Consider the following 27,481-nt stretch of genomic DNA (forward strand, 5'->3'; position numbering starts at 1 on the left):
CTGGGCCAACATGCGTTTGCAGCAGGAGAGGGCTCCAGCCTCCCCCAGGTCTCAGGCAGATGCGGCAGCATCTGTGGGGGCTACGTGGAGGGGCCTGTGGCTGTAGGGCTGTGCTGGAGGCGGGGTCCAGGCTGTGGCGTGGCCCGTGGGGCAGTGTCTGTGGCAGTGCTGTGGTCTCTCGTGGCACAGATCATGCAGAGGAGGGATGAACAGCTCCGCCAGGCACAGGCCGCCATGCGGCAGGCTCATGGTGCCCTGCAGCAGAAGGAGCTGAAGCTGGAGAAGCAGCGCGCAGAGGCCAGGAGCCTGGCCGCACGCCTGCAGCAGGCCCAGCAGGAGAGGGAGCAGAGCCAGGCGGCCAGCGACAGCCTGCAGGAGGAGATCCAGCTGCTGAGACAGAGCCTGCAGGACAGCCAGCAGCAGCAGCAAGCAGCTGGTGAGCGAGGCAGCTGCACCCTGGCTGTGCCCTTGGCCCCACTGGCTTCAGGCTCTCGTGGCTCAGGGAAGGCGGGCGAGACATTTCCTGCCTGGGGCATTCCCCAGAGACACACGTCCCAAAGTCCTGGCAGGTGCCAGCCTCTGTTCCACAGTTCCGGGATGTTCCCACTTGGAATCTACCAACTTCAGGGTGGGGAGCGCCCACGTAGCGCCCCTCCCCTGAGTGAGTCCCATCTGCCCCTTACGCTACTGCAGGGAACTCATACGGTGGGCCCCAGTACAGGGATAGCTGACCCTGATGGCAGACAGCTGAGCCTGCCCGTTCCAGTCATCTCAGAGCCTCCCAGATGCCCAGGTGATGGGCTCCAGCTGCCCACGAGGTGCAGAGGCCTCCGCTCCAGTCTGTGTCAGTGGCGGAGCACTGGGTATGCTCAGGAGCAGGAGTCTCCTTCCTGCTGCCCAGCTTGGGGGGCCAGCTGCTGTGTGTGATGGGCAGCAGCTGGGTGAGCATGTTCCTCCCTGTCTCTGGCAGCTCAGGAGCTAGTGCAGCAGGCGGAGCGGCTGCTGCTGGCCCAGAGCAGCCTGCAGAGCACGCAGGAGCAGCTGAGCGAGCGCATGGCTGAGGTTGGCCGGCTGGAGCAGGCCAGCCGCAGGCTGGAGGCGGAGCAGCGGGTGCTGCAGGAGCAGCTGTCCAGGAGCATGGATGAGGTGGAGCAGAGCAGGTTGGGAGCAGCCGGGGACCTGTCAGTGGTCCCTGGTGGAGGTGGGAAGAGCCCAGCAAGGGGCACAGGATGTTGGCATCTGCCCGTGCCAGGCTCCATGACCCCGAGCAGCACCAGGCAGCACTCAGAGATGTGGCTGTGGGACAGGGAGACCTGAGATAGAGCCACTCACGATGGGAAGGGGCCAGGGGGCAGAACCAGGGTTGATTTTTGTGAGCCTGCCATGTGAGGTGTCCAGCTGGGCTCCCAGGGGTCGTAGGGCAGAGGCTGGAGCGGCTCTGTTTTGGGGGCTCGCCCACAGGAAGCTGCTGGAGTGCCTGAAGGCGGAGCTGGGCCAGTGGAAGCAGAGGCACCAGGTCGCCCTGCAGCAGGGGATGCAACATCAGCACTCAATGGCCAAGATGGAGCTGAAACTGGGGAGGAGCCAGGAACAGGCGAAAGCCCTGCAGCAGCAGGTACAGGCTGGGCGTGGCCTCCTCCTGGGACTGGGGGGACCTGGGCGCCAGGCAAGACAGAAAGGGAGCACCCTGCTTAGGTGGCAGCGTCTCCTCCCTAGGCACTCGTGCTGCCCTGGCCTCGCACCTGCAGCCCTATGTTCCCTTAGTTCCAGGAGCAGGAATCCACCCAGCAGGCCCTGCGGGAGGAGCTGAGCCAGCTGCAGAGCCGGGAGGAAGAGCTCCAGCGGCAGCTGCAGGGAGCCCAGGAGAGAGAGTGCCTGCTGGCCAGCGAGCGCCAGGAGCTGCAGCGAGAGCTCCACAGCAGCGAGCAAGCGGTGAGCCCATGATGGGTCCCAGCAGAACGGGAGACAAGGCCACTATGGGGCAGTGGCCGTGGGGGGGAAGAGGGGAGATACGGAGGCTGGCTGGGGCCTGTGTGTGGAGAGGTGAGCGAGCACACCTTGCTGACGGCCCTGCCTGGGTGCTAGCTACAGGAGCAGCTGAGGCAGTGCTGCGCCCAGCTGGAGTGCTCCAGCAGCAGATACAGCAGCAGGCCGGCAAGGTGAGCGCTCCAGCCGCACAGGCCAGAAGCTGGCCCAGCTGCTGGTGCCCAGCTGACAGCGCTGAACTCCCCGCAGGCCACGCTCCAGGAGTCGGCCCTGGCCCAGCTGCAGGCAGAGCTGGGAGCAGCTCAGGCCAGAGAGTGGCAAAGCACCCGCACGCTGGCTGCAGCAGAGGAGACTATCCAGGCCCTGACACTGAGAACTGCGTCCTGTCAAGAGAAGCAGAAGGAGGCACTGGAGAAGGTAGGGCAGAGCCAGGGCCCACCCCAGGGACCCCATCACCCCCCCTGAGCTGGAGCAGCAGTGCTGGCCTGGTGTTAGCGCGGGCAGAGGCAGTGCTGACCCCCAGGGCAGGGAGAGGGGTCACAGCTCCGTGGGCTCACCCGCTCTCCGGCCCCGTGCCACATGGTGTGCATCTGCTCTGCCTGCTGGCACCGCCCTGCGGGCCAGCCTGCGGCGCCCGGTGTCTCTCTGGAGCCGCCAGTGAATGGGGCGTTCACAGCGGCCCGGACGGTTGGATGCCCCACACAGCCTGCCTGGCACCTGCGTGGCCCAGGAGCATGTTACCCTTCGGCACCCATGGGGAGCAGTCAGTGACCGCATACAGAGCATTCCTGCTTTGGTACAAGTGCCTAGCACTCTCAGTGCTGACCCCCCTGCCCTCCCAGGCCTGAGTGCAGCACCAGGGGCCTGTGCCGGGGCAGGGGCTCAGTAGGGGTCTTGGCCTGGCCCAGTGTAGCAGCGTGTCTGTACAGTTCTCGCTTCTGCTGGAAGGCTGGGGGGGTGTTAGTGCAGCCCAGCTGCCTGCCCCAGGGCCTGCCGCCCCTACTGCTCCATCCTGTGACAGCTCAGCGAGACGGTGCAGGACATGGCAGCCCTGCAGGCGGAGCTGGTGCGGACACAGGCCAGGGAAGCCCAGCTGGAGGAGGAGACAGCAGCCTGTGAGGAGCGGCTGAGGCAGCTCAACGGGGAGCTTAAGAAGCTGCAGGGTTTCCAGCAGCAGAGGGAGCAGGAGGTGAGTGACTCATGTACTGCAACCACCTCCCTGAGCTCCCCCCCCACCCAGCCCCCACCTGCCTCCCTACAGGTCACCTGCCGCCACTCATTTCCGGCAGGCCCGGTCCTTCGAGGAGCAGCTGGAGGAGCGGAGCAGCCAAGTGCAGCACTGGCAGAGGCGGTACCAGGAGAACGCGCAGGCCCTGGCGCAGCGGGATGAGGACCTGGTCATATTCAAGGTGGAACTGGCCTCCTTGAAAGAAACGCTCCATGGTGCCGCTGAAGAGGTAAGTGGGGGGCGGGGGGGTGATGGCATATCACACAGAACCCTGGGGCTGGCCCAGTACAGTCCCTGAATGCTGGCAGGGCAGATGAGGCCGTTAGCTTTGCGGCCCTCGGCCCGGGGCACCAGGGGCATGGTGCCTTCGTGGTGTGAGCAGGGCTCACTGACTGGACAGCGCATGGGGACCTAGGAGCCGGGCTGGGTTGTGGGCTTGATCCTCGAGTGGAGCCTAGTTCCCCCTACCACCAGCCAGACGTGTGTTCCTGGGGAGCATTTCCCCGGCTCATAACACGCCCTTCCTTGGCAGAGAGACCGCTTGCAGCAGGAACTCAGAGTCTTACGGCAGAAGTTCACGGCCTCCAGCAGTGAGGTAGGGCCCCCCCCTCCAGTCTCTCCCGAGTGGGTGTTTGAGCCGCTCCCCACCCAAGGGCTCAGGCAACGCGTGGCCCAGGGGCAGATTATTCCATAGCTGTCCCCGGTGGACGGCTGAGCCTGGCTCGGCTGAACCCGTCCGTGTCCAGAGGCAGCTGTGCAGCGCCACGTGACCCAGCCACAGGTGGTGGGGGGACACTCTAGCTTGGCTGTGGGGCTGGTGCTGTGTTACTTCTCTTGCAGGCAGAGGCGCTGCGCTCCTCCCTGGGGGCTGCGCGCTCAGACAGCCGCCGGCTGCACCGCGAGAGCGAGCTGGTGCTGGCCAACGTCAGCCAGTGGGTGAAGGAGCAAAAGTGAGTGAGGGGGCTGAGCCGAAGCTGCCTTGGGAGTCCCTGCACCACTGCCCCCAGCAGCCGTAGCATCAGGGTAACAAAGCATCCAGCTGCGTCCCTGCACAACTGCCCAGCCCCCCAGCATCAGGGTAACAAGGCATCAGGCTGCGTTCCTGCAGTCCAGCGTCCCTGCACGACTGCCCCCACCCCCCTCACGAGCCGCCGTGGCATGGGGGGTAACAAGGCATCAGGCTGCGTTCCTGCAGTCCAGCATCCCTGCACGACTGCCCCCCCACCCCCCTCATGAGCTGCCATGGCATCAGGCTAACAAGGCAACAGGCTGCATTCCTGCATGACTGCCCAGCCCCCCCCCACCACCACTGTAGCATCAGGGTGCATTCCTGCAGCCCAACATCCCTGCACGACTACCCCTCTCACGAGCAGCCGCAGCATCAGGGTAACAAGGTATCGGGCTGCGTTCCTGCAGTCCGGCATCCCTGCGCGACTGCCCAGCCTCCCCCCCCGCCCCTGAGCAGGCGTGGCATCGGGCTAACAAGGCATCAGGCTGCATTCCCACATGACTGCCTAGGCCCCCCTCCCTGAGCAGCCATAGCATTGGGGTAACAAGGCATCAGGCTGTGTTCCTGCACAACTGCCCAGCCCAGCGCGCCCCCCTCCCCCCCCGAGCAGCCGTGGCATCGGGGTAACAAGGCTACGCTCCTGCAGCCTGGCACCAGCTGTGCTCCTGCCTCCATGGCATTTCTACCAGACTGGCACAACAGCTGCCTCTCCACATGTCCATCACTGGGAGCCCCGAGATGGTGACTCTGGCTGGGCTCCCACTGCTGCGCTCAGCCCACGGACACAGCTCCGTGGGAACCAGCTGACCCTCCCCTCCGGCCCTGTTTCAGGCAAGCAAATGACAAACTGGGGCGCAAGATCCGGGAACAGATCAAGCACATCGCGCAGCTGACAGGCGAGAAGGAGTAAGTGGGACCAGCGCCTGGCATGGTGCAGCCACCTGTCTAGACCAGGGCAGGTGTGCCAGGTTCAAGGGCAGCTGGCTGTGCATCAGCCCTAAGGGATCTGACACAGGGGGATGGGGGGGTGTGCGGCTCTGACCCCACCCTGACTGAGTGGGGGAAGGGCGCTAGCACCCCCATTGCTTTGCTGGCCCCTGGGCTGTGACTGGACAGACAGGAGCAGCGAGCCTGCCCCATCCCCAGCTGCACGCAGGGGTTGGTCCCAGTGCTGGGAGCAGAGCCCGGCACCAGGATTACACCAGCGCCCTGCAGGCGTGCAGCAGCCCACCCGCTGTGTGTGGAATGTCGAGAGAGCTGGCTGTGGAGACAGGTGCAACCCAATCTGAGCTGCATCTGCCCATTGGGCCATTGCCAGCTCACTGCCTCCCTGCCCTTCCCCACAGCCACCTGCAGGAGGTGCTGGCGAGGCTGCAGCAGGAGAACAGGCACCTGAAAGGCGAAGTGGCCAAGCAGCGCATTGAGTGTGAACGGCTGAAGGTGAGCAGGACATTAGCAGGCAGAGCTGGGCCCAGGGGCAGGCTCCAGGAGGGGCTGGGGGGGGAGAGAGGGCCCTGCTGCCAAGAGCTGCTGCTGATTTTGTGCTTCTTGTCCCAGGCTCTGCAGGGCAGCAGCTTAGACGCACGGGCCGTGCTTCGGCAGCCATGGCCCCTGCTCCTGGGCGAGGAGTGAGGTCCCTCCCTCTTCCAGCCCGGCGCCTGCACGATGGACCCAGCAAGGACTGTGCACAGGGCAGGCACGTCCTCTGTACCTACCTCAGCTACCTGCTGCGGGCCCGGGCCCAGCCTGCACTGTGAATTAAGCCACGGGCCCAGGCTGTCACCTACCAGGGTGGCAGGGCGGGGGCTGCATCCTCCTCAGCAAACCCCACTTACTAGGAAGAGCCCATGTATTTCAGCCATTAAATGTGTCGCTAGTCCAGCCCCCAATCCCTAGTCCATGTAGTGACTGCAGCAGCACTGCTCCCTCCTGCCCCTTCCCCCAGCTCAGCCACAGCCTGGGGGGCCGAGCAGCGCAAGACTCACAGGGCCGCTGATTCCTTTTCTCCCAGGGCCAGGGACCACGCTTGGCACCAGGTGCTGGGCCCAGCTTTGCAGCAGCAGCAGCAGCAGCCCTGAGGCGGATTCTCTCCCCCAGGAGAGGAGCTGCCACGGCCCAGCTTGCAGCTGTGTATACCAGCCCCTGGCGCAAGCTTGTGGAGCAAGCAGCCCTGCTGGTACCCAGGCTGAGCACACTGCGATTTCTGTGACCAAGGCCCTTTCTCTGACACCAGGCCACATTTACCACTGCCTGCTGTCGTGTGAGGGCAGAGATCAAGCCCAAGAAGGGGGCTCAGAGGTCAGCACACCCCTCTTTCCCCACAGCGACAGCCAGGCTGCTGCCCTGTTCTCAGCCCAGGAAGGGCAGCGCTACCTCAGCCTTAGTGGAAGCTAACGGCAACTGGCCGTGCTGGGCCCAGGGCCGGGGCTGCAACCCACAAAATCACTGGCTCTGGGAGGGAGATGGGACCCGAGTCTAGGGAGGCAGCAGATGTAGGGCGCAGGGACTTCATCTCTCCACGAGGCTGCAGGTGGGGCGACAGATGGGTGTGCACTGTCTGTGCTGGCAGCACCATGGGCACAGCTACTGGACATCTTGCACCAGCCCCTCTCGTAGAGCCCTGTGACGCAGGGGCACCTGATCCAGGCCGGAGCCGTGCCCGGTGCGCAGGAGCTGGGGCTGCTTCACGCTCACACAGCCTGGTGCAGCCTCCAGTCATGTTCACACCTGCAGGGGACCCAGCTCCATGGAAGGCAGCAGGACCCTGCCAAGCGCAGCACAGGACAAAGCAAGGGCTGGAGGCCACCGACATTTATACAAATAAAATTATTTCTCCTCTGTAGCAAACAGTGCCAAGGTGTGTGCAGGTGCAAGGGCGGGGCGGGGCCCCAGCACCCCAGAGTCACATTTACACACAGCGGGGGACAGCCCCCCGCAGGGAATCCATCAGCTCCAGGCCAGCACAGCGAAGCGCCTGCTCACAGGCCGAAGCGGGCAGGAGTGCGGCGCGGCGTCATGGGCTCCCCCTGCTCCTTTCGCCCCGGAGTATAGATCTTCAAAGACCTGCGAGGGAGAGCAAGGGCCATTAGCCATGGGGCCGGAAGCCCCCATGCCTGAGCTGCTCCTCCACCCTCGGGCGCTACTCACAGCAGTCGTTATCCCCCTAGACCCAGGCAGCCCCATGCCGCGGCCCTTTGGGGACAGCCCCTGCTACCATGCCCAGCACCCACCTCACACTGCCCAGCGGGTTGCGGCGCTCCTGCTCTTCCCGGCGTGCTCGCAGTTGCTCCTCAGCCAGAGCCATCTCCTCCTCCATGGCAGACACCTCCTCCTTGGCCCGACGGCGATTCTCCTGCAGCAGCAGCAAGGGCGAGAGCTCTGAGTGCAGGGGCTGGGAAGGGGAGAGGCCTGTGGCACAGGCTGCAGCCTGTGTCCAGTCCTGCCTAGCTGGGCACCCGGTGCAGCTCCCCAGGCCTGCAGGGGTGTGGGCATAGCCAGGCATAGAGCAGGCAGCACCAGCGTGGCGGTGGGCAAAACCCAGTCTCCATGGAGGCTACCCCCAGGGGAGTACCCCCCCTTACCTGGCGCGACTTCCCTGCATGCTTGATGCTGTAGAACATGGGGCCCAGCTCTGCGAGCCACTCTCCATCCACAGACGTGACACACTGCATGTACTCCTGGGGGAAGAGAGAGCACGGGCAGACCAGGCCACGGGTCCCACCTCCCCTTCCCAGGCACCAACACCCCCTTAGCCCAGCACTAACCTGCACCATGGAAGGCAAAGCTCCTTTGGCCCCACACCCACCCTCTGTGAACATCCCGCCCACCAGCAGGGAGGGCACGGCCCCAACCCCCCCCGAGAACATCCCACCCACCAGCAGGGAGGGCACGGCCCGCTCACCTTGGTGGTCATGACCAGCTCGTGATAAACGATGTAGTCTGGAGTGTAGCCCATGCCGAAGAGAGAGCTGGTGGGGTGCAGGTGGCAGGGCATGCCGGTGCGGATGTTCACATACTCCCCGATGCCCTGTGGAAACAGCTGGGTTAGCACAGCCCTGGGCAGCACCCTGCCCCTCCCTCGGCCTGCACCCTGCACTCCCCACCCTTCACCTTCAGTTTGGCCGCCTGGTGGAAGTAGGCGGCACAGATGCACTTCCTGACGATGTCCCAGTCTGAACCGCAGGATGCCAGGCTCATGCGCTGCTGCACCATGATGTCCTTCAACTGGGCACGCACTTCCCGCACCTGCAACAGCACATGCCCATCAGAGGCCTGCCCCACTTCAGAGGCCCCATCCTCTGCCCCTCCCAGCACGGCCCCACCTTCCTCATGGCCTTGGCGTGGATGAAGTGCTGGTTACACCACAGCATGGAGTAGCTGTTGTTTTTCCATTGCAGGTAAACGTTCAGGTAAGTCAGGTGATCACTCTCCGGAACAGCAAACTTCTCCCGCACCTGGTCGCTCTCTTCCTCGCGGCCCTAGGGGGGAGCAGGGGGCGCAGGGTTAGGACTGGAGGTGACGGATGGGCCCACCAGCCCACACATGAGGGGAGAGGCGAGGCAGCAGCATGCACCTTGGGCCGGTAGAAGATGGCGGGCACAGAGAGCATGGAGACGATGAGCAGGATCTCGGAGCTGCAGCCCATGTCGCAGGAGACAATGAGCATCTTGGAGAGCGCCGGGTCCAGCGGGAACTCTACCATCAGGCGCCCCGTTGAGGTCAGGCCACCTGCCAGAGCAACACAGGAGCCGGTAGCAAAGCAAGCTGCCAGCACCCCCTATTCCCACCCTTCCCCCAAACCCCCTCCCTGAAGTCCTCAGCGCTCCCCTCCCTCCTTACCCGTGTTGTCCATGGCTCCCAAGATCCACAGCTGGTACATGGAGTTCAGCATGTTGTCCTCAGGAGGTGGGTCCATGAAGTGGAACTGCAGCAGGTCCTGCACGCCCAGGGACTTCAGCAGCAGCACCACATTGGCCAGGTTGGTGCGTTGGATCTCAGGCACCGTGGTGGTCAGCAGCTCATTCTTGTAGGCGCTCTGAGTGTAGAGCCTGGGGAACCAATGCCATGAGCGCCATTCCCTCCTCCCCAGCCAGCCCCTCAGATAGCTCCACTTCCCTGCTGAGCTCAGAGCCACCTCCTGCCCAGCCACAGCAAGCCGGGGAGCTCTCTAGAGCAGGGATCCTGGGCACAGGAGCTGCAGCTCCAGCGTGTCCTGCTTTGGGGCAAGGAGCAGACCCTGCACACACCCCCAGCAACAGTGCAGGAGAAGCTGGGTGGCCAAGGAGACGCCACTGCTACAGCCGAGGGGGCTGAGGCAGCTCTCCGTGGTGCACTCGGGAGACCCCCTCCAAGCTGGGACACTTTGGGGTGTGCACACATTCAGATCCCCTGAGCTCCAGGACCCTTCCCACGGAGCAGCTAGAGTCAAGCCAACTGAGGGGAAGCAGCTGCTATGTCCACAGCTCAGCACCCAAAGGGTTAATGCTGCAGCAAGGCGCCTACCTGAAGCACTGACCTGGGCCCGTCCGGCCAGCGCGACCCGACCTCTGGTTGGCGTTGGCTTGGCTGATGGGGTAGATCTGCAGGGCGTCCATCCCTATGCGGGGGTTGAAGACCTGGTGGGGCAGGCAAGGAGCAGTGAGACAGGGTGGGGGATAACGGGCAGGGCCCAAAAGGTGGCTACGCAGCAGCTCCAGGGAGCAGGGCTCCGCCACCAGCCCTGGCCTCACCTTCAGCTTGCAGTAGCCGGAGTCAATGACAAACATGATGCCGTCCACCGTCAGCGAGGTCTCCGCAATGTTGGTGGCAACAATGCATTTCCTGACACCGTCCGGAGCCTGCAACACACCAGGTGTCAGCGCCCTGAGGGGCTGGCAGCCCCCAGCTCCCGACCGTGCCCCCCAGGGATGCAGACAAGGAGTGCCAGGATCAGCGCCCGCGGGGAGCGGTGGGTCCCTGGCTTTTCCCTTCTACACAGTCAGACATCAGGTTCCCCTACAGGAGCCGCTGCTCCCCTCCCCCAGGAGACCCTGCCAACGGGCTACCTTCTGGAAGATCTTGGCCTGCAGGTCAGAGGGCAGCTGAGAGTAGATGGGCAGCACAGCCAAAGCTGGGGCCTTTTCCAGTTCCTCCAGATGCTCCACGATCTGCTCTGAGGCCACCTGGGGACAGAGAGGGAAGTGAAAGCAAGAAAAGGCACAAGGGCCCTGGGGGGAGGCTGGCTAGTGCTGCCAGGTCTGCCGTGGGGTGGGGCGGGGTTTGCGGGTTAGCGCTAAGGCACACTGAGGTCACCTCAATGTCCTCCTGGCCCGGCATGAAGATGAGGATGTCTCCAGGGGCCCCAGACAGATGCACCTGCAGGGCCTGCTTCACCGCAGCCTCTACGTAGTCCTCCTGCGGGGTCTGAAAGGCAGAGAGCAGTTCGAGGGGGGCCTGGCTGCCCACAGCCCGACTCCCCCTCATGCACAGGACCCATCACACAGCATCTCCACCTCCTCCCCATGCAGCCAGCCCTGCCCAGACCCCCACCCCCACAGGCACCTTGCTGAACAGGACATCGACAGGGAAGGTGCGGCCAGGAATGTGGAAGATGGGAACGTTCCCAAAGAAGGAGGCAAACTTCTCTGCGTCCATGGTGGCCGAGGTGACGATGAGCTTCAGGTCCGCGCGCCGTGCCACCACCTGGAGAGACAGACTGCGAGGGCAGCAGGGAGGCGGGGCCCAGGCCACTCCTCCCCCCACCACACTGCGAGGGCAGCAGGGCGGCAGGGCCCAGGCCACTCCTCCCCCCACCACACTGCGAGGGCAGCAGGGGGGCAGGGCCCAGGCCACTCCTCCCCCCACACACACACTGCAAGGGCAGCAGGGAGGCGGGGCCCAGGCCACTCCTCCCCCCACACACACACTGCAAGGGCAGCAGGGGGGCAGGGCCCAGGCCACTCCTCCCCCCCACGACACTGCGAGGGCAGCAGGGGGGCAGGGCCCAGGCCACTCCTCCCCCCACGACACTGCGAGGGCAGCAGGGGGGCAGGGCCCAGGCCACTCCTCCCCCCCACACACACTGCGAGGGCAGCAGGGGGGCGGGGCCCAGGCCACTCCCCCCCACACACACTGCGAGGGCAGCAGGGGGGCGGGGCCCAGGCCACTCCTCCCCCCACGACACTGCGAGGGCAGCAGGGGGGCAGGGCCCAGGCCACTCCTCCCCCCACGACACTGCGAGGGCAGCAGGGGGGCAGGGCCCAGGCCACTCCTCCCCCCCACACACACTGCGAGGGCAGCAGGGGGGCAGGGCCCAAGCCACTCCTCCCCCCACGACACTGCGAGGGCAGCAGGGGGGCGGGGCCCAGGCCACTCCTCCCCCCCACACACACTGCGAGGGCAGCAGGGGGGCGGGGCCCAGGCCACTCCTCCCCCCCCCACACACTGCGAGGGCAGCAGGGGGGCGGGGCCCAGGCCACTCCTCCCCCCCACACACTGCGAGGGCAGCAGAGGGGCGGGGCCCAGGCCACTCCTCCCCCCCACACACACTGCGAGGGCAGCAGAGGGGCGGGGCCCAGGCCACTCCCCCCCACACACACTGCGAGGGCAGCAGAGGGGCGGGGCCCAGGCCACTCCCCCCCACACACACTGCGAGGGCAGCAAGCGGGCAGGGCCCAGGCCACTCCTCCCCCCCACACACACTGCAAGGGTGGGGTACTGTACTGACTGTATCCCCTCTCTGCGAGGGGCACGTCTCACTCCCCCTGCCCCAGAGCCTCCACCTCCCTACCCTTCCCTCCCCAAGTCCCAGGAGGGCATCCAATCCATGCTACCAGCAGCCAGGCTCTGGCCTGTGCCCTCTGCTGCCCCTACCCCATCCCATGGCCTGCCCCACCCTCGGGTGCACTGACCTCCCGCAGCAGGCCAAAGAGCACGTCCGTGTTGAGCGAGCGCTCGTGTGCCTCGTCCATGATGATGGCGCTGTAATGGTCTAGGTCGGCCTCCCGCAGGGACTCCCGCAGCAGGATCCCATCCGTCATGTACTTGATGACCGTGTTCTCTGACGTGCAGTCCTCAAAGCGGATGGCATAGCCCACCTGGAAAGCGGAGAGCTCAGCACCCGCACAGCATACCTCACCAGCAACCCAGCAGAGCTACCCTGGGGCCTGCTAGACTCACCTCTTCTCCCAGGCTCACACCCATCTCCTCGCTGACCCGCTTGGCTACCGACATGGCAGCCACCCTGCGGGGCTGGGTGCAGCCGATCATGCCGTAGTCGGTGTAGCCGTCCTCATGCAGGTACTGAGTCAGCTGGGTGGTCTTGCCACTCCCTGTCTCCCCCACCACAATGACAATGCTGTTATCCCTAGGGAAGAGCAGAAAGAGGTGTCTCAGCAGCAGGCTTCAGTCCCTGCCCAAGCGTACAAGGTGTGCAGCCTGCTCCCGCAGCCGAGGGACCACCAGTGCAGAGACCTGCCGGAGGGGGAGGAGGGGAAAGCAGCATGGTCCCCATCTCTTGATGCCTTCCAGTCAAGGCTGGAGGCCTCTCTGGAAGATGCTTCAGTCAGACAAGTTACTGGGCTCCATCCAGGAGCTGTACAGGAGCCGAAGGCCCATCTGGCTTTGCCTCTCTACCTAGGAGAAGCTGCCTGGGAGGGAGGGGCTAGCAGCGGTACCTGATGATGGTGAGCAGCTCCTGCTGCACAGCAAAGATGGGCAGATACTGCCTCTGCTCCACAATCGACTTCTTCTTAGCAAACTCACTGCTGGCCTCGCTCTTTTCCTTCATGTGATCAGCAAACTTCTGCTCTGTCCTGGGGGGACACAGCAGCCCCTGAGTGCGTGACTCCATGGACCTCATCCAAGTGCCAGGCTCAGAACCCCACCAAGCAGACCTACCTGTAATCCACCTTGCCATCTTCTGTCAGAGTCTGGTCTGGCTCCTCCTCTTTCTTGATGCCCATAATGTCTCCCAGTTTGGTGCCAGCCAGCTCCCAGTGCTTGTGCTGAGCCTGAAAGGCAAAAGAGCAAAGTGCCAGCTCGCCTCCAGCACTGCCAAGAGCAGAGGAACAAAGCGCCCAACCACATCCCAGATGGGACATTTGAAGATGGCCAGAAGGGCCCATTGTGACCATCTAATCTGGAACCTCACCCAGCACTCCAGCAGCATCAAGCCCATAGCTGTTGGGTGAGCTACAGCAGATTTGGTTTTAGGCAGACACCAATCTTGGTTTAAAGATTTCAAGTGCTGGGGAATCCACCACATCCCCTGGTAAGTTGTTCCTACAGTTAATTCCTCTCACTACTAAAAATTCACGCCTTATTTCTAGACTGAATCTGTCCACCTTCATCTTCCAGCCACTGGATCTTGACTCAAACCCTTAACATCTCCCTCATGCACACAGAGTAACAATGGGATCCTCTCTAATTCACTCTAGAGGCCCAAAAAGCCACAAACAAGAGAAAGCTGCACAGGTTAAAAAAACAACCTAGCTTAGAGGGAAAGTGAATGCAGCTATGAAAAGGAAATACATTTTTATATATAGATTATAAACAAACGGAAGAAAGAAGATGTTCACAGAATGAAATTCAATCAGGACAAATGCAAAGTCCTCCACTTAGGAAGGAACAATCAGCTGCACACATACAGAATGGGACATGATTGCAGAGTACTGGTGAAAGGGATCTAGGGGTCATAGTGGATCACAAGCTACATATGAGTCAACAGTGTAACACTGTTGTAAAAAAAATAAAAGCGAACATCCTTCTGGGATGTATTATCAGGAGTGTTGTAAGCAAGACACGAGAAGTCATTCTTCCATTCTACTCTAAGCTGATTAGGCCTCAACTGCAATATTATGCCCAGTTCTGGGCACATGTCAGGAAAGATGTGGACAAATTGGAGAAAATCCAGAGAAGAGCAATAAAAATTATTAAAGGTCTCGAAAACATGACCTATGAGGGAACACTGAAAAAAATGGGTCTTTTTTAGTCTGGAAAAGAGAAGAATGAGAGGGGACATGATAATGGTTTTCAAGTACATAAAAGGTTGTTACGAGGACAAGGAGAAAAATTGTTCTTAACCTCGGAGGATAGGACAAGCAGCAATGGGCTTAACTTGCAGCAAGGGAGGTTTAGGCTGGACATTAGGAAAAACTTCCTGTCAGGATGGTTAAGCACCAGAATAAATTGCCCAGGGAGGTTGTGGAATCTCTGTCACTGGAGGTTTTTAAGAGCTGGTTAAACAAACACCTGTCAGGGATGGTCTAGATAATAACTTAGTCCTGCCTTGAGTGCAGGGAACCGGACTAGAAGACCTCTCGAGGTCCATTCCAATCCTGATTCTGTGAATATAAATCACAAGGTAGGAACTATAGGAAAATGGTAAGGGAACCAAAAGGACACAAGGAGAATCTAAGGCCGGAAGAGTTAAGGACAATAAGAAAGCATTTGAAAGTAAATTAAGAACAACGAAAAACCCAACGACACGGTCCATTACTGGATAGAAAAGGTAGATTTGCCAACAATGCAGAAAAGGTAGACAAGTTCAGTAAATATTGCTGTTCTGTGTTTAGGGAAAAAACAGTTGATGTAGTCATATCACATGCTGATGCAACACTTTTCACTCCATTAGTAACACAGGCAGATATTGAACAGCACCTATTATAGTCAGGACATTTTACAATCAGCAGCTCCAGAGTTTTAAAAGAGCTGGTCAAGGAGATGCAGGGCTGTTACTCTTGGACAGGGCCAGTGCAACCCATTAGGCGACCTAGGCAGTCGTCTAGGGCACTAACATTTCAGGGACAGTGACCATGGCAGCCAGATGTTCGGCTGCCACGGTTGTCAGTGGTATTTCGGTGGCAGGACCTTCTCCCGCCTCCATCGGAGGTGCCATTTTGGGGGCAGGACCTTCTGCTGCCCAGGGCGCCAAAAAGGCTGCCGGCGTTCCTGCTCTTGGAACACTGAGGACATTCCATAAGACTGGAAAAAAGTGTATGTCATGCCAATATTTAGAAAAGATCAATAGGACAACCCAGGTAAAGATAGGCCAGTCAGCTTGACGCTAATCCTGGGCAAGATAACGTATAAGCTGATATAGGACTCCATTAATAAAGAATTAAAGGAGAGGAATGCAATTAATGCCAATCAACCTGGGTTTGTGGAAAATAGATCCAGTCAAACAAAACTGATATCAAATTCATGAGATTACAAGTTTGGTTGGAAACTGTGGTGTTGATGTATTATTCTTATTATTAGAATTTGCTGTCAGAGATGGTGACAACATCAGCCAATGATTTGCAGTGAGAACTGAATAACGTAAGGGTGTTCCATGCCCCACTTGAGACATCTAGATAGACTTGTGTAGTGCTGAGGAGGCAGAGGCGGCTCTAGCCGTTTCGCCGCCCTAAGCACGGCAGCATGCCGCAGGGGGGCGCTCTGCCACTCGCCGGTCCCACGGCTCCAGTGGACCTCCCGCAGGCGTGCCTGCGGAGGGTCCGCCGGTCTCGCGGCTCCAGTGGACCTCCCACAGGCGTGCCTGCGGAGGGTCCGCCGGTCTCGCGGCTCCAGTGGACCTCCCGCAGGCGTGCCCGCGGAGGGTCCGCCGGTCTCGCGGCTCCAGTGGACCTCCCGCAGGCGTGCCCGCGGATGCTCCGCTGAAGCCGCAGGAGCAGTGGACCCTCCGCAGGCACGTCTGCAGGAGGTCCACTGGAGCCGCCTGCCGCCCTCCCGGCGACTGGCAGAGCGCCCCCCGCGGCATGCCGCACCAAGCACGCGCTTGGCGTGCTGGGGCCTGGAGCTGCCCCTGTGAGGAGGAGCCGGTGGTCGTGGCACATGTAGGTACCAGTACTATAGGGAAGGACAGGAGACAGGTCCTGGAGGCCAAATTTAGCCTGCTGGGTAAGAGACTGAAGTCCAGGACCTCCATGGTAGCATTCTCTAAAATGCTTCCAGTACCACACGCAGGGCCAGTTAGACAGGCAGAACTGCAAGGTCTCAATACGTGGTGTAAGGAGGAGAGGTTTAGATTTATTAGGAACTGGGGAAACTTTTGGGAAAGGGGGAGCCTATACAGGAAGGATGGGATCCACCTAAATCAAAATGGAACCAGATTGTTGGCACTTAAAATTAAAAAGGTCGTAGAACAGTTTTTGAACTAAGGGCTGGGGGAAAGCCGACAGGTGCGGAGGAGCACATGGTTTGGACAGAGATATCCCCTGGGGAGTATCTACTATTAGAGATTCTCGATGTCCTACTAAGGAGGAGAGGATGGAAGATAGTAAAATACAGTTAGGATCTGATGAGAAACAGTCTAATGAAAAAAAGTCCCATTCAATTACATCACATAATGGAGACAGCTAAAAAGTGACAAGTTTTTAAGTGCTTATATACAAATGCTAGAAGTCTAAACAATAAGCTGGGTGAACTAGAGTGCCTCATGTTAAAGGACGATATTGATATAACAGGCATCACAGAAACGTGGTGGAATGAGGATAATCAATGGGACACAGTAATATCAGGGTACAAAATATATCGGAAGGACAGAACAGGTCGTGCTTGTTGGGGAGTGGCACTAGATGTGAAAGAAAGCGTAGACTCAATGAAGTAAAAATCTTAAATGAACCAGACTGTACCACAGAATCTCTATAGATAGTAATTCTATGCTCGAATAATAAGAATACAGCGGTAGGGGTATATTACCGATCACCTGACCAGGATGGTGCTAGTGACTGTGAAATGCTCGGGGAGATCAGAGAGGCTATGAAAATAAAAAACTCAATAATAATGGGGGATTTCAACTATCCCCATATTGACTGGGTACATGTCACCTCAGGACGGGATGCAGAGATAAAGTTTCTTGACACCTTAAATGTCAGCAAGTCCTGGAACCCACAAGAGGAGGACTTGGTTTAGTCCTCAGTGGAGCACAGGAGCAGGTCCAAGAGGTGAATATACCTGAACTGCTTGGTAACAGTGAGCACAATATAATTAAATGTAACATCCTTGTGGTGGGGGAAACACCACAGCAGCCCAACACCACTGCATTTAATTTCAGAAAAGGGAACGACAAAAAAATGAGGTGGTTAGTTAAAACCGAAATTAAAAGGTACAGTGCCAAAAGTGAAATCCCTGCAAGCTGCATGGAAACTTTTTAAAGGCACCGTAATAGAGGCCCAACTTAAATATAACTCCAAATTAAAAAAACAGTAAGAGAACCAAATAAGAGCCACCATGGCTAAACAACTAAGTAAAAGGATGGGTGACAGGGGATGGATCACTTGATGGTTACCTGTTCTGTTCATTCCCTCAGAGGCACCAGGCACTGGCCACTGCCGGAAGACAGAACAGTGGGCTAGAGGGACCTTTGGTCTGACCCAGAATGGCCGTTCTTCTGTTCGTATGTTCACTACTGTTTACACTGGTCATTGACTATGTCATAAGGAAAGTAACTGCAGAAGGAAACTGAAGAATTTTATGGACAAAGCAACACGCAGCTTTTGGCAGACACAGCAAAACAAGTTGGTTTGTTCATCAACAAAAGGAAGACAAAGTATACAGCTATCAATGTCCCAAAAGTAACCAGAGTAGACAAAGAGTGAGATGCGCAATGATGGTGACGCATGCTAGCTGTCAAGCAGCGACAACTTTCATAACTCTAAAAAGATGTGGAAGAGTAGCTGATTGGCACTGACATGAAAATCTGAATTTTTAACACTGACATCATGTCTGTCCTCCTTTATGGAGCAGAGTCATGGCAATCTACAACAGAAATTGTTAAGATCATGTCATTCCAAAGTAAATGTCTGCAGAAGATCTTCAAAGACAATTGGAAAGAATTGCTTGCAACATCAGAAATTTTAAGTAGAGTGAACTAGTCTAAAGCATCAAATATGCTAAGACGACAGTGATGGACATATTTAGGACACACTTTAAGGCTGCCACCAACATGACTTTCGCCACAAGTGATGATATGGAGAAAAAGACAGCGATCTAGAGAAACATTACACAGAACATTGGAGAAAGGAACCAAGTCCATAATTTCAGCTTGAACAGAGCAGAACAAGGCTGAAATAAATGCCAGAACCTGGTGGATACCCTACACAGTGGGAGGCCACAGAAAGAATAAAGATTATTCTTAGACTTCTGTAGGGCATTTGACTGGGTCCTACACAACATTTTGATTAGAAAACTAACACACAGAATCATCGTTGCACAACACTGACTAAATGACAGGTCTCAAAATGTAACTGCACACAGGGAAGCACTGAATGGTTGCCTCTCTCCTGCGGTCCCCTAGGGATCGGTTCTTGGCCCTATGCTATTTAACATCTTTAATCAAGGACCTGGAAGAAAACAAACTCACTGGTAACATTTGCAGAGAACACACAGATTGGGGAGTGGTAAATAATGATGAGGACAAGTCACTAATACAGAGCACTCTGGACTGCTTGGGTAAACGGCACAGCAAACAAAGTGCGTTTCAATACGCCCAATGTACGGCAATACACCCAGGAACACAGAACAGACTTACAGGATGCGGGACTCTATCCTTGTTGCACTGACTCTGAAAAGGACTTGGGATCATGGTGGATAATCTGCTGAAGATGAGCTCCCAGTGTGACGCTGTGGCCAAAAGGGTTAATTTGATCCTGGGACATACGAACGGGAATATTCGATAGAAGGGAGATTATATTACTTCTGTATTTGGCACTTCTGTGACCATTACTGAAATACTGTGTCCAGTTCTGGAGTCCGCAGTTCATGAAGGATGTTGATAAATTGGAGAGGGGTCAGAGAAGAGCAATGAGACTGATTAAAGGATTGGAAAACCTGCCTTACAGTGGTAGACTCAAGGAGCTCAACCTAGCTTAACAGAGAGAAGTATAAAGAGGTGACTTAATCACATGGGGAAAAATATTTGATAACAGGCTCTTCAATCTTGCAGAGAAAGGTCTAACATGATCCAATGGTTGGAAGTTGAAGCTAGACAAATTCAGACTGGAAGTAAGACATAAATTTTTACCAGTGAAGGTTAAAAAAATGGAGCAATTTATCAAGGACTGTAGTGAATTCTACATCACTGGCAATTTTTAAATTAAGATTAGATGTTTCCTAGAAGCTATGCTCTAGTTCCCACAGTTCTCAAACTGTGGGTCAGAACCCCAAAGTAGGTCACAACTCCATTTTAATAGGGTCATCAGGGCTGGCGTTAGACTTGCTGGGGCCCAGAGCCAAAGCCCAAGCCAAAGCCCCATAGCCTGGGGCCGAAGCCCAAGCCTGAGGGTTGGGGCTCAGGGTTACAGGCCCTTGGCTACAGCTTGCCCACCTGGGGTGGTGGGCTTGAGTTTGGCTCTGGCCCCCTGCCCAGGGCAGGCTCAGGCTTCAGTTCCCCCTCCCGGGTCACATAGTAATTTTTGTTGCCAGAAAGGGGTCACGGTGCAATGAAGTTTGAGAACCCCTTCAAGGAAGTTCTACAGCTGGTGTTACACAGGAGGTCAGACTAAAATCACAGGGGTCCCTTCTGCCTTTAGAATCTATTAACGCAATTCCGGTAGACACAGGGGTCTCCTCCATTGCAGGGGTTGGGGGAGGAACCCAGCGACAGGAGCTGAGGTCCTCACCAGTCAGCCTTCACCTTTTTATTTGCCCTACAACCCTGGTTCAACTCTCCTACTCATCAAAGTGGTCATTCCCTTGATCTGGTCTCCAACAAGCACTGCTCTCTCTGGTTGTTGAGGTCCCAAGTCTCCAACCTTCACCTGGTCTTTTCTCAGCCTCATCCATCAGTCCCACCTCAGACTGTTACTCAGTCGTTCCATGATTTCCAGTCCATCAGCACTGACTTCTTGTTTGCTCTCCTCCCTCTCTTCCATGGACATCCTTGCTGAATGTCTCCATGATTCATTGTCCCTCTCTCCAGTCACAAGATCTACCCTGCCACCGCCTAGCAATGGATCAGCCACTTACGCCATTCTGGCTCTCGTGCTACAGAGTGTCTTGGGTGGAAATTCCATGGCTGGGCTGATTCCCTCCATTACAAATGCAGATCTCCTCCTTCCAGTCTGCCATCTTCTAGATGAACAACTCTACTTCTCCAGCTGAACTGAATCCCGCACCCACAACGCCAGCCACCTTTTCACCACCTGACTTGCTCTTCAAACCCTCCTTCCATCCCACTCTTCTGGGGGGACCAATTTTTTCCAAGATAAAAACTGGCAAAATATAACACATGATCTTCCCCTCCCTTCAGCTAACCTTCCCTTCTCACTCCTCCCCACCAGCTCTCACCACTTTCTCCCTGGTCATAGACGCAGAGGTTTCTCGTCTGCTCTCCTTCTCTAATTGCACTGACTCCATGCCATCGCCTGATCTTCCTCGCACCCACTCTCCATCCTCTCCCTTATTCTTCTGCTTAACTTCTCGCTCTTCTCAGGCTCTTCTCCCCTCATAACACAAGTATGCTGTAGTCGCTTACATCTTAAAAACCCACCCTTTACCCCACGTCCCTTAACTCCAACCACTGCCTCATCTCCCTTTCCTCCCCAGGCTCATTGACCACGCTGTTTACAATCACTGTCTGGAGTTCCTCCCCTCTAATTCCCATCCTAGACCCTCTACAACTCAGCTTCTGCCCTTTGCACGCCACCGAACCCTCTCAGCAAAGTCTCTAATGACCTCTTCCTAGGCAAAGCTCAGAGCCAGTACTCCATCCTCATCCTCCTTGACCTGTCAGCTACTGACACCATGCTCTTCTTGAAATCTTGTCCTCCACTGGTTTCCATGACTCTGTTCTCTCCTAGTTCTTTCCCTACCACTCTAACCACTCCATCAGCATGTTCTTCAGAGAATTCTCCTCATCCTGTCTCCAGCTTTCCATGGGGGTTCCAGGAGGCTTTGTGGCCCCTTCTCTCCTCTCTGGGTAATCTCATTTGCATCAAGTATCATCTCTATGCAGATGTCTCACAGAGCTACCTCTTAACCTTCGACCCATCTCTTTCCGTCCAAACTAAAGTCTAGGCCTGTCTCGCCGACATCTCCTCATGGGTGTCTAGCTATCAGCTCAAGCTCTACATGGCTAAAACCGAGCTCCTACCACCGCCTTCTTTCTCGATCACTGTGAACAACACTACCATCCTGCCTGACATTCAGGCCTGTAACCTGGGAGTTATCTTCAACCTGTACCTCTCTCCAGGTCCTCACTTCTGGGCTATGTCTAAATGGTGCAGGTTCTCTTTGCATAAAATCTCTAACCTACAGCCCTTCTTATCCATCCACACGGCTGAAACTCTCAGCCCGGCTCTCCTTGTCAGGTGTCTTCATTGTGTCTCTGGCCTGGACAAATGCAATCTTGCCCCCTCCTTTGTCATGATGCCTACAAATAACCAGACAGTGGCTGGGCTGCCGGTGTGCCGGGAGCAGAGCCTATCATGCAGACCAGCACCGCGTCTGACGAAGTGGGTATTCACCCATGAAAGCTCATGCTCCAATACATCTGTTAGTCTATAAGGTGTCACAGGACTCTTTGTTGCTTTTCACTGTCTCATGGTTTCCTTGGATTCCCCCACTGGCCTGTTTACAGCCCATCGTTTGTCTTGCATTCAGCTCTTTGGGGCAGGGACCATCTTTTGGTTCTGTGTTTGTGCAGGACTGGGGCTCCTAGACACAGAGAGTAAAACAGATCACCCCACTCCCAGGAAATAGCAGCCATGCCTGGCGCCTACCTTCTTGCGTTCCTTCTGTTCCCTGTGTTTGCGCACCAGCTGGCTGCCTTTGCGGGCGATGATTGCCAAATCCGAAGTGGCATCCTTGACCGGGATGACTGGCTCTGGCTGCAGGGGCAAGAGAGGGAGGTCCCAAATCAGCACTGACCGAGACTTTGCCTACACTATGAAGTTTTGTCAGCAACAGGCAGCTTTTGCCAACAAAACAGGGGAGGTGTACACACCACAAAGCTACTTTTGGTGGCTAAACTCTGCTCTTTTGCCAAAAAATAAAACCACGAGAGGCGTAAAGTTCTTGCTCAAAGTTAAAGGGACAAAGCATCAGTATAGACACTGCTGTTTGTTTTGTCAACATAACTGGCTTCCACTAGTATCCTAAAATGCCTGCCATGACTGTTCTGCTCACTGTTTTGATCTCTGCCACCCTGCAGGCATGCGCCCCTCCCCTTTCAAAGCTCCTGGAAGTATCTGACAGCCCAGCTATTTGGGGAACAAAAAGCAAATTATTAACATGGAATGCTCCTGTTCTGCTGCACTTGGGTGCGGGAGAGGGGGAGGACAGACTACTGTGCAGCTTTGAGATTCTTCAGCATGGAGAGCTTACAGGGCTGCTCAGGATGCTCAGCAGAGGAGGCTGTGGGAGGCAGAGTTGGCTGCTTTAGGAGAGACTCCTGTGCCAAGCAGAGGGGGCTGACCCCCTCCCCCGCCTTAGGATAGGTTGGTCAGCCTGCTGTCTCCCCCCTGCCCCAGACATTCCACTCTCCTCTCCACTCCCTCCCCCACATGCTTCAGTTGAAAAAGCATCTGACAATCTACTAGGATGCCCCTGGAAGAATGGGATAGAGAAACCTGCATCATATGACGATGTATCTAATGCAGATGCAGAGGTCGGCAACCTTTCAGACGTGCTGTGCCAAGTCTTCATTTATTCACTCTGATTTAAGGTTTTGTGTGCCAGTCAGACATGTTAATGTTTCTAGAAGGTCTCTTTCTAGAAGTCTATAATATATAACTAAACTATTGTTGTTTGTAAAGTAAATAAGGTTTTTAAAATGTTTAAGAAGCTTCATTTAAAATTAAATTAAAATGCAGAGCCCCCCAGACCAGTGGCCAGGACCCGGGCAGTGTGAATGCCACTGAAAATCAGCTCGTGTGCTGCCTTCAGCACATGTGACATAGGTTGCCTACCCCTAATCTAATGCACGAGGCATTGCAAACCCTTCCCAAAGCACCCTGCAGCCAGCTGCACAGTGGGATTGCTACCACAGTGCACTGCTGTCTGTGTCCATGAAAGAGCTGCTAGTGTGGATGCGGTCTGCTGACACAAGGAGCTAGAGTGGACATACAACAGCAGTTTTACTTAAAGAGGCATAACTTTTGCCGACAAAACTTTGTAGCGTAGACAAGGCCTGAGCTTGCCTGCAGTGGCCCAGCGGCTCTCCTCCAGCAGAGCCCCTACCTGCTTGGTGAAGACGATTCTCCCATCCAAGAATGGGGGCACCAAGTTGTGCACAAGCAAGTGCACTTTGGCTGCGTTATCTTCCTCAAAGTCCTCATCCACCTCTAGCCGATGGACCACCCCGCTCGTCAGCATGCGATTGGTCTCCCAGCGCTCATTGTCCTGAAGGAGAACCACAGGCAGCAGTGTCACAGGCCCCGCTCCAGCTTGTGCGGAGGGCGCAGTACCCTAGCTTCCCTCATCAGCCTGCCACACTCACAGGTGGAGAAGAGATTCCTCACATCTAAGCTGCAGCAAAGCACAATAAGGCATCCCCCATGCTCACCCACAAAAAGCACTCTAATTTGTATGGCTACTCTACTGTCAGAGGGTCACAGAGGAGTTCCGTGACAGTACGAGTGATGTGGAGGGGCTGCAGGGCCAGCCACTGGTCTGGGCATTGTGATCTTCAGCCCTCTCAGCAGGCTGACGACAGATACAATCCGTACCCTGTGAGCTGGGGACATGGGGCTCAGCCAGGCCAGCTGCTCTGGGAGAAACGCTAGTAGACACTCCCCGGGAAGGGGGTTGCGGGCTGGAAGCCAGGTCCGACTGCAACGCAACCCATCTGCAAAGAGTGCCTTTGGGGCTGCATATGCAGAGGTCTCTGGCCCACAAACAAAGAGGGGAGCGCCCTCTTCAGGGAGGGCTAGGAAGATGGCACTGGCAATGCAGTGTTCAGATCTGGCCACCACATTAACAGAAAATATCAGCAGACTGAGCCCATTCAAAGGACAAGCCACAGAAGTGACTGAGAAGCTAGCGTGCTGATTGGAAGGGAAGATTAGCAACACTCCATCTGCCCTGCCCAGCCGAGAGATCTCTAAGGGGGAGATAATGGTGTCAGTGCGCACAGCTCAAGAGAGAGGAGACAATCAGGGGCCCCATGGGGATTGGGGAGCCAAGAATTCTGCACCACTGGATGGGCGCAGAATTCATGTCCCGCACAGATTTCTTTGCTTCCCCACAGAAAAATGACGGAGGTGAGAGGTCACCCCGCAACCCTCCCCCAGGGACAGACCTCTGCGGCAGGTCCTGCCCTTGTGCAGCGTCAAGGTTCAGTGCAGCCTCACTGCCGTGCTTGTTCCGGAGGGGCAAAGGGGGGGCTGCAAGGTGATCTCCCACCTCTGTGCAGCCAGTCGCCCATGCTCCCCACTGCCTACTGGAGCCTCCACATTTATTTTTTGACAAAATTTGCAGAATTTTAAAATATTGTGCATAGAATTTTTAATTTTTTGCCACAGAATTCCCTCAGGAGTTGGGTGTGCTTGCAGTGGGCAGGGGACCCACCACTCTAGTTCTAACCCCAGCCTCCAAGTGACAGTACCTAAGGCCCTCCACACCATGTACATCTGGAGCACTGGGACACCCAGACTCAGGGCAGGGGCACAGCTCCCACTGTCCATTCCCACACCAGGGATGGAGGTGAAGATGACACAAAAGCCAGAAGCTTCTTTCATGTCCCTCGCCCATGCTAGGCCATCCCAAAGTCACCTTATACCCTTCACCCTCCTGGTCTGCAGGACCTATCGTCCCCACGCCCCACCCCCCAGTAATATGGAAATCCCTGAGATGGAAAGTGCCCTGAACGTCCAGAGTGCCCTGGCCCCACTTTGCACTCTTACCTCATTGATCTGCCTCCGCTGTGCAGAGATGCGCTTCTGCTTCTGCTTGTGCAAGTGCTGCTCCCGCTTCTTCACGTACTCCTCCGACGAGTAGGCCAAGGGGTTGTGGAACTCGTCGTAACCCTCATCCATCATGTACCAGTCCCGGTCGGCTTGCTGAGAGACGGGGGTAGGCATGGATGTGGGCAGGAGAGAGATGGGGAAGGCAGGGTGAGAATGGCCAGAGATAGAGCTCAGGAGGGCTGTGTACTCAGCCTGCTACCGCAGTCCCCAAGGGAAAGTGCCCTGACATGCAGGACCTGCTCGGAGGAGGGGCTGCCCAAGCTAACACTAGCTGTGGGGCTTTGTCTGCAGTGGAGCACAGTCATACTCAGTCTCACCACTTGGGGGAGCCAACAGCTCAGAGTAGGATCCAGAAAAGTGTTCGGATAGCATTTTGGGAACTGAGCATCCAATCTCCACAAATGGACCCCCTGCATCCATGCGATCCCACACTGAGCCTCGCCTTCCAACCCAGCCCTCCACTGCGCCCTCCGGCTCCCAACACAGGGACCCTGCATTGAGCCCCCCAACCCCTAAGGGATCCCATCCCTGAGCCCCTATGGGTCTCTCCTCCACCACACACACACACGGACCCTACCCCAGCATCCATGTACAGCAACCCCAGACCAAGCGCCCACACCCTGCTGAGCCTCCTCCCCAAGACACCCTGGGGCCTCACAGACCCCTACACAGTTCTGCCTGCCTTGGTGCGCCTCTGCTCAGCAGGCCTCATCCCAACAAGTCAAGCTCCAAAAGATCCCTCCTGCCATTTCCACAGGTGGGGCAGGGCAGAGCAAGGGAGGGAGCTTGGGGGAAGGGGTTGAATGGAGGCAGGGCAGGGGCGAAGCAGGGGGCCTGGCCAGGGGATGGGGCTGGCCGCTGGAGCCAGCGCCGCATACGCAGCATTTAGCTGTCTAGGGCACCACAAAATCTGGTGCCCCAAATTACATGGTGCCCTACACAGCTGCATATTCTATATATGCCTAAGCACGGCCCTGCACCCGAGAAGCTCTTACCCGTTGGTCATCCTCCCACTGCTGCCGCTCCTCCTCCGTCTCAAAGGAAATACCCTCTTCTGCATCTTCATGCCTCCCTGGAGAAAGGAACAACCTGGTCAGTGCAGGCCCTCACCGGCCCTCGCCTCCTGCTCCTCAGCCAAGAGGCCCCGAGGAACCCAGCCCCTGATGGAGGAGTGGCTGGGTCTCTCCTCTGCCTCACCTTTGCCCCTGGAAAGCCGTGGCGTGGCCCCCAGGTGCCTCCGGTCATCAGCCCATTCATTGTATTTGTAGGAAGGGGTGGGCAGCGGTGTCTCATCTGGGTACTTGCTCCTCATTGACCTGCAAAGACAGCAGCAGGACAGGAATGACTGACCAGCCTCGGATCCGCTGGAAGGGAGCTGCATCCTACGGCTCACCGGCCACATACACCCCAGTGTTCCTTCTCATTTTTTACGTCCATGTGCAGAATGAATTTTGTTATGTGCACCAATATGGAGGTGATGTGTGACACACAATAAAATTCATGTGGTGAGGGTGGGGCCGAGCGGTTCAAAGCGTGGGAGGGCGCCAGGGCTGGGGCAGAGGGTTGGAGTGCAGGGGTGTGTGGGCTCTGGGGTGGGGCCAGAGATGAGGGGGTTTGGGTGCAGGCTGCCCCGGGGCTGTGGTGTGGAGAGAGGACTCCCCTCAGCCTTCTCTCACTGAAGCAGCTCGGGGACAGGGGAGAAGCACCTCTCCTTGGCCATGGTAGCTCTGGTGGGACTGGGCTGGGGGAGGGGCTCCTCTCCTCCGGCTGTGGCAGGTCCAGGGATGGTCCATGCTGGGGCCGGCAAGGAGGTGCAGGGTCCCGTGGGGAGAGGCGCCTCTCTCTGCCGCAGCAGGTCGGTGCGGGGTCCCGTGGGGAGAGGCGCCTCTCTCTGCCGCAGCAGGTCGGTGCGGGGTCCCGTGGGGAGAGGCGCCTCTCTCTGCCGCGGCAGGTCGGTGCGGGGTCCCGTGGGGAGAGGCGCCTCTCCCTGCCATGGCAGGTCAGTGCGGGGTCCCGTGGGGAGAGGCGCCTCTCCCCGCCATGGCAGGTCAGTGCAGGGTCCCGTGGGGAGAGGCGCCTCTCCCTGCCATGGCAGGTCAGTGCGGGGTCCCGTGGGGAGAGGCGCCTCTCCCTGCCATGGCAGGTCAGTGCGGGGTCCCGTGGGGAGAGGCGCCTCTCCCTGCCATGGCAGGTCAGTGCGGGGTCCCGTGGGGAGAGGCGCCTCTCCCTGCCATGGCAGGTCAGTGCGGGGTCCCGTGGGGAGAGGCACCTCTCCCTGCCGCGGCAGGTCGGTGCGGGGTCCCGTGGGGAGAGGCGCCTCTCCCTGCCGCGGCAGGTCGGTGTGGGGTCCCGTGGGGAGAGGCGCCTCTC

At 57.6% G+C, this 27,481-nt stretch overlaps 3 protein-coding genes across 8 annotated transcripts in view; 2 read left to right on the forward strand and 1 right to left on the reverse strand.

Annotated features, from left to right (window-relative positions):
* The window catches only part of LOC115660332 (polyamine-modulated factor 1-binding protein 1-like), a 351,977-nt gene extending 350,122 nt beyond the window's left edge, over window positions 1-1,855 (forward strand). For 4 of the 5 annotated variants that reach the window (XM_030581654.1, XM_030581657.1, XM_030581658.1 and 1 more), the window contains one exon: window positions 190-1,056. In XM_030581654.1, the coding sequence (XP_030437514.1) occupies window positions 190-927 (738 nt within the window). In that variant the 3' untranslated portion in view covers window positions 928-1,056. Of the gene's footprint in view, window positions 1-189; window positions 1,057-1,461 lie in introns of those variants that run through there. The other variant, XM_030581656.1, reaches the window with a different exon arrangement.
* Window positions 1,856-2,169: 314 nt separating this feature from the next.
* PMFBP1 (polyamine modulated factor 1 binding protein 1) lies at window positions 2,170-6,104 on the forward strand. Its single transcript, XM_030581660.1, has 7 exons — window positions 2,170-2,403; window positions 3,008-3,175; window positions 3,276-3,443; window positions 3,747-3,809; window positions 4,055-4,164; window positions 5,055-5,129; window positions 5,570-6,104. The coding sequence occupies exons 2-7, from the start codon at window positions 3,029-3,031 to the stop codon at window positions 5,853-5,855; spliced, it is 849 nt and encodes a 282-aa protein (XP_030437520.1). The 5' UTR covers window positions 2,170-2,403; window positions 3,008-3,028; the 3' UTR covers window positions 5,856-6,104.
* Window positions 6,105-7,019: 915 nt separating this feature from the next.
* The window catches only part of DHX38 (DEAH-box helicase 38), a 33,544-nt gene continuing 13,082 nt past the window's right edge, over window positions 7,020-27,481 (reverse strand). For both annotated transcript variants that reach the window (XM_030581653.1, XM_030581652.1), the window contains exons 6-27: window positions 26,309-26,427; window positions 26,107-26,183; window positions 25,049-25,204; window positions 23,385-23,546; window positions 21,926-22,033; window positions 13,101-13,213; window positions 12,878-13,015; window positions 12,381-12,567; window positions 12,113-12,298; window positions 10,764-10,904; window positions 10,515-10,625; window positions 10,268-10,384; window positions 9,953-10,060; window positions 9,726-9,838; window positions 9,063-9,271; window positions 8,797-8,951; window positions 8,546-8,701; window positions 8,334-8,468; window positions 8,125-8,250; window positions 7,805-7,900; window positions 7,454-7,575; window positions 7,020-7,286 (exon numbers count right to left, since the gene is read on the reverse strand). In XM_030581653.1, the coding sequence (XP_030437513.1) occupies window positions 7,202-7,286; window positions 7,454-7,575; window positions 7,805-7,900; window positions 8,125-8,250; window positions 8,334-8,468; window positions 8,546-8,701; window positions 8,797-8,951; window positions 9,063-9,271; window positions 9,726-9,838; window positions 9,953-10,060; window positions 10,268-10,384; window positions 10,515-10,625; window positions 10,764-10,904; window positions 12,113-12,298; window positions 12,381-12,567; window positions 12,878-13,015; window positions 13,101-13,213; window positions 21,926-22,033; window positions 23,385-23,546; window positions 25,049-25,204; window positions 26,107-26,183; window positions 26,309-26,427 (2,920 nt within the window). In that variant the 3' untranslated portion in view covers window positions 7,020-7,201. The remainder of the gene's footprint in view (window positions 7,287-7,453; window positions 7,576-7,804; window positions 7,901-8,124; window positions 8,251-8,333; window positions 8,469-8,545; window positions 8,702-8,796; window positions 8,952-9,062; window positions 9,272-9,725; window positions 9,839-9,952; window positions 10,061-10,267; window positions 10,385-10,514; window positions 10,626-10,763; window positions 10,905-12,112; window positions 12,299-12,380; window positions 12,568-12,877; window positions 13,016-13,100; window positions 13,214-21,925; window positions 22,034-23,384; window positions 23,547-25,048; window positions 25,205-26,106; window positions 26,184-26,308; window positions 26,428-27,481) is intronic.

Source organism: Gopherus evgoodei, chromosome 12 (genome assembly GCF_007399415.2).
Source record: "Gopherus evgoodei ecotype Sinaloan lineage chromosome 12, rGopEvg1_v1.p, whole genome shotgun sequence".
Classification (NCBI taxonomy): Eukaryota; Metazoa; Chordata; order Testudines; family Testudinidae; genus Gopherus; species Gopherus evgoodei.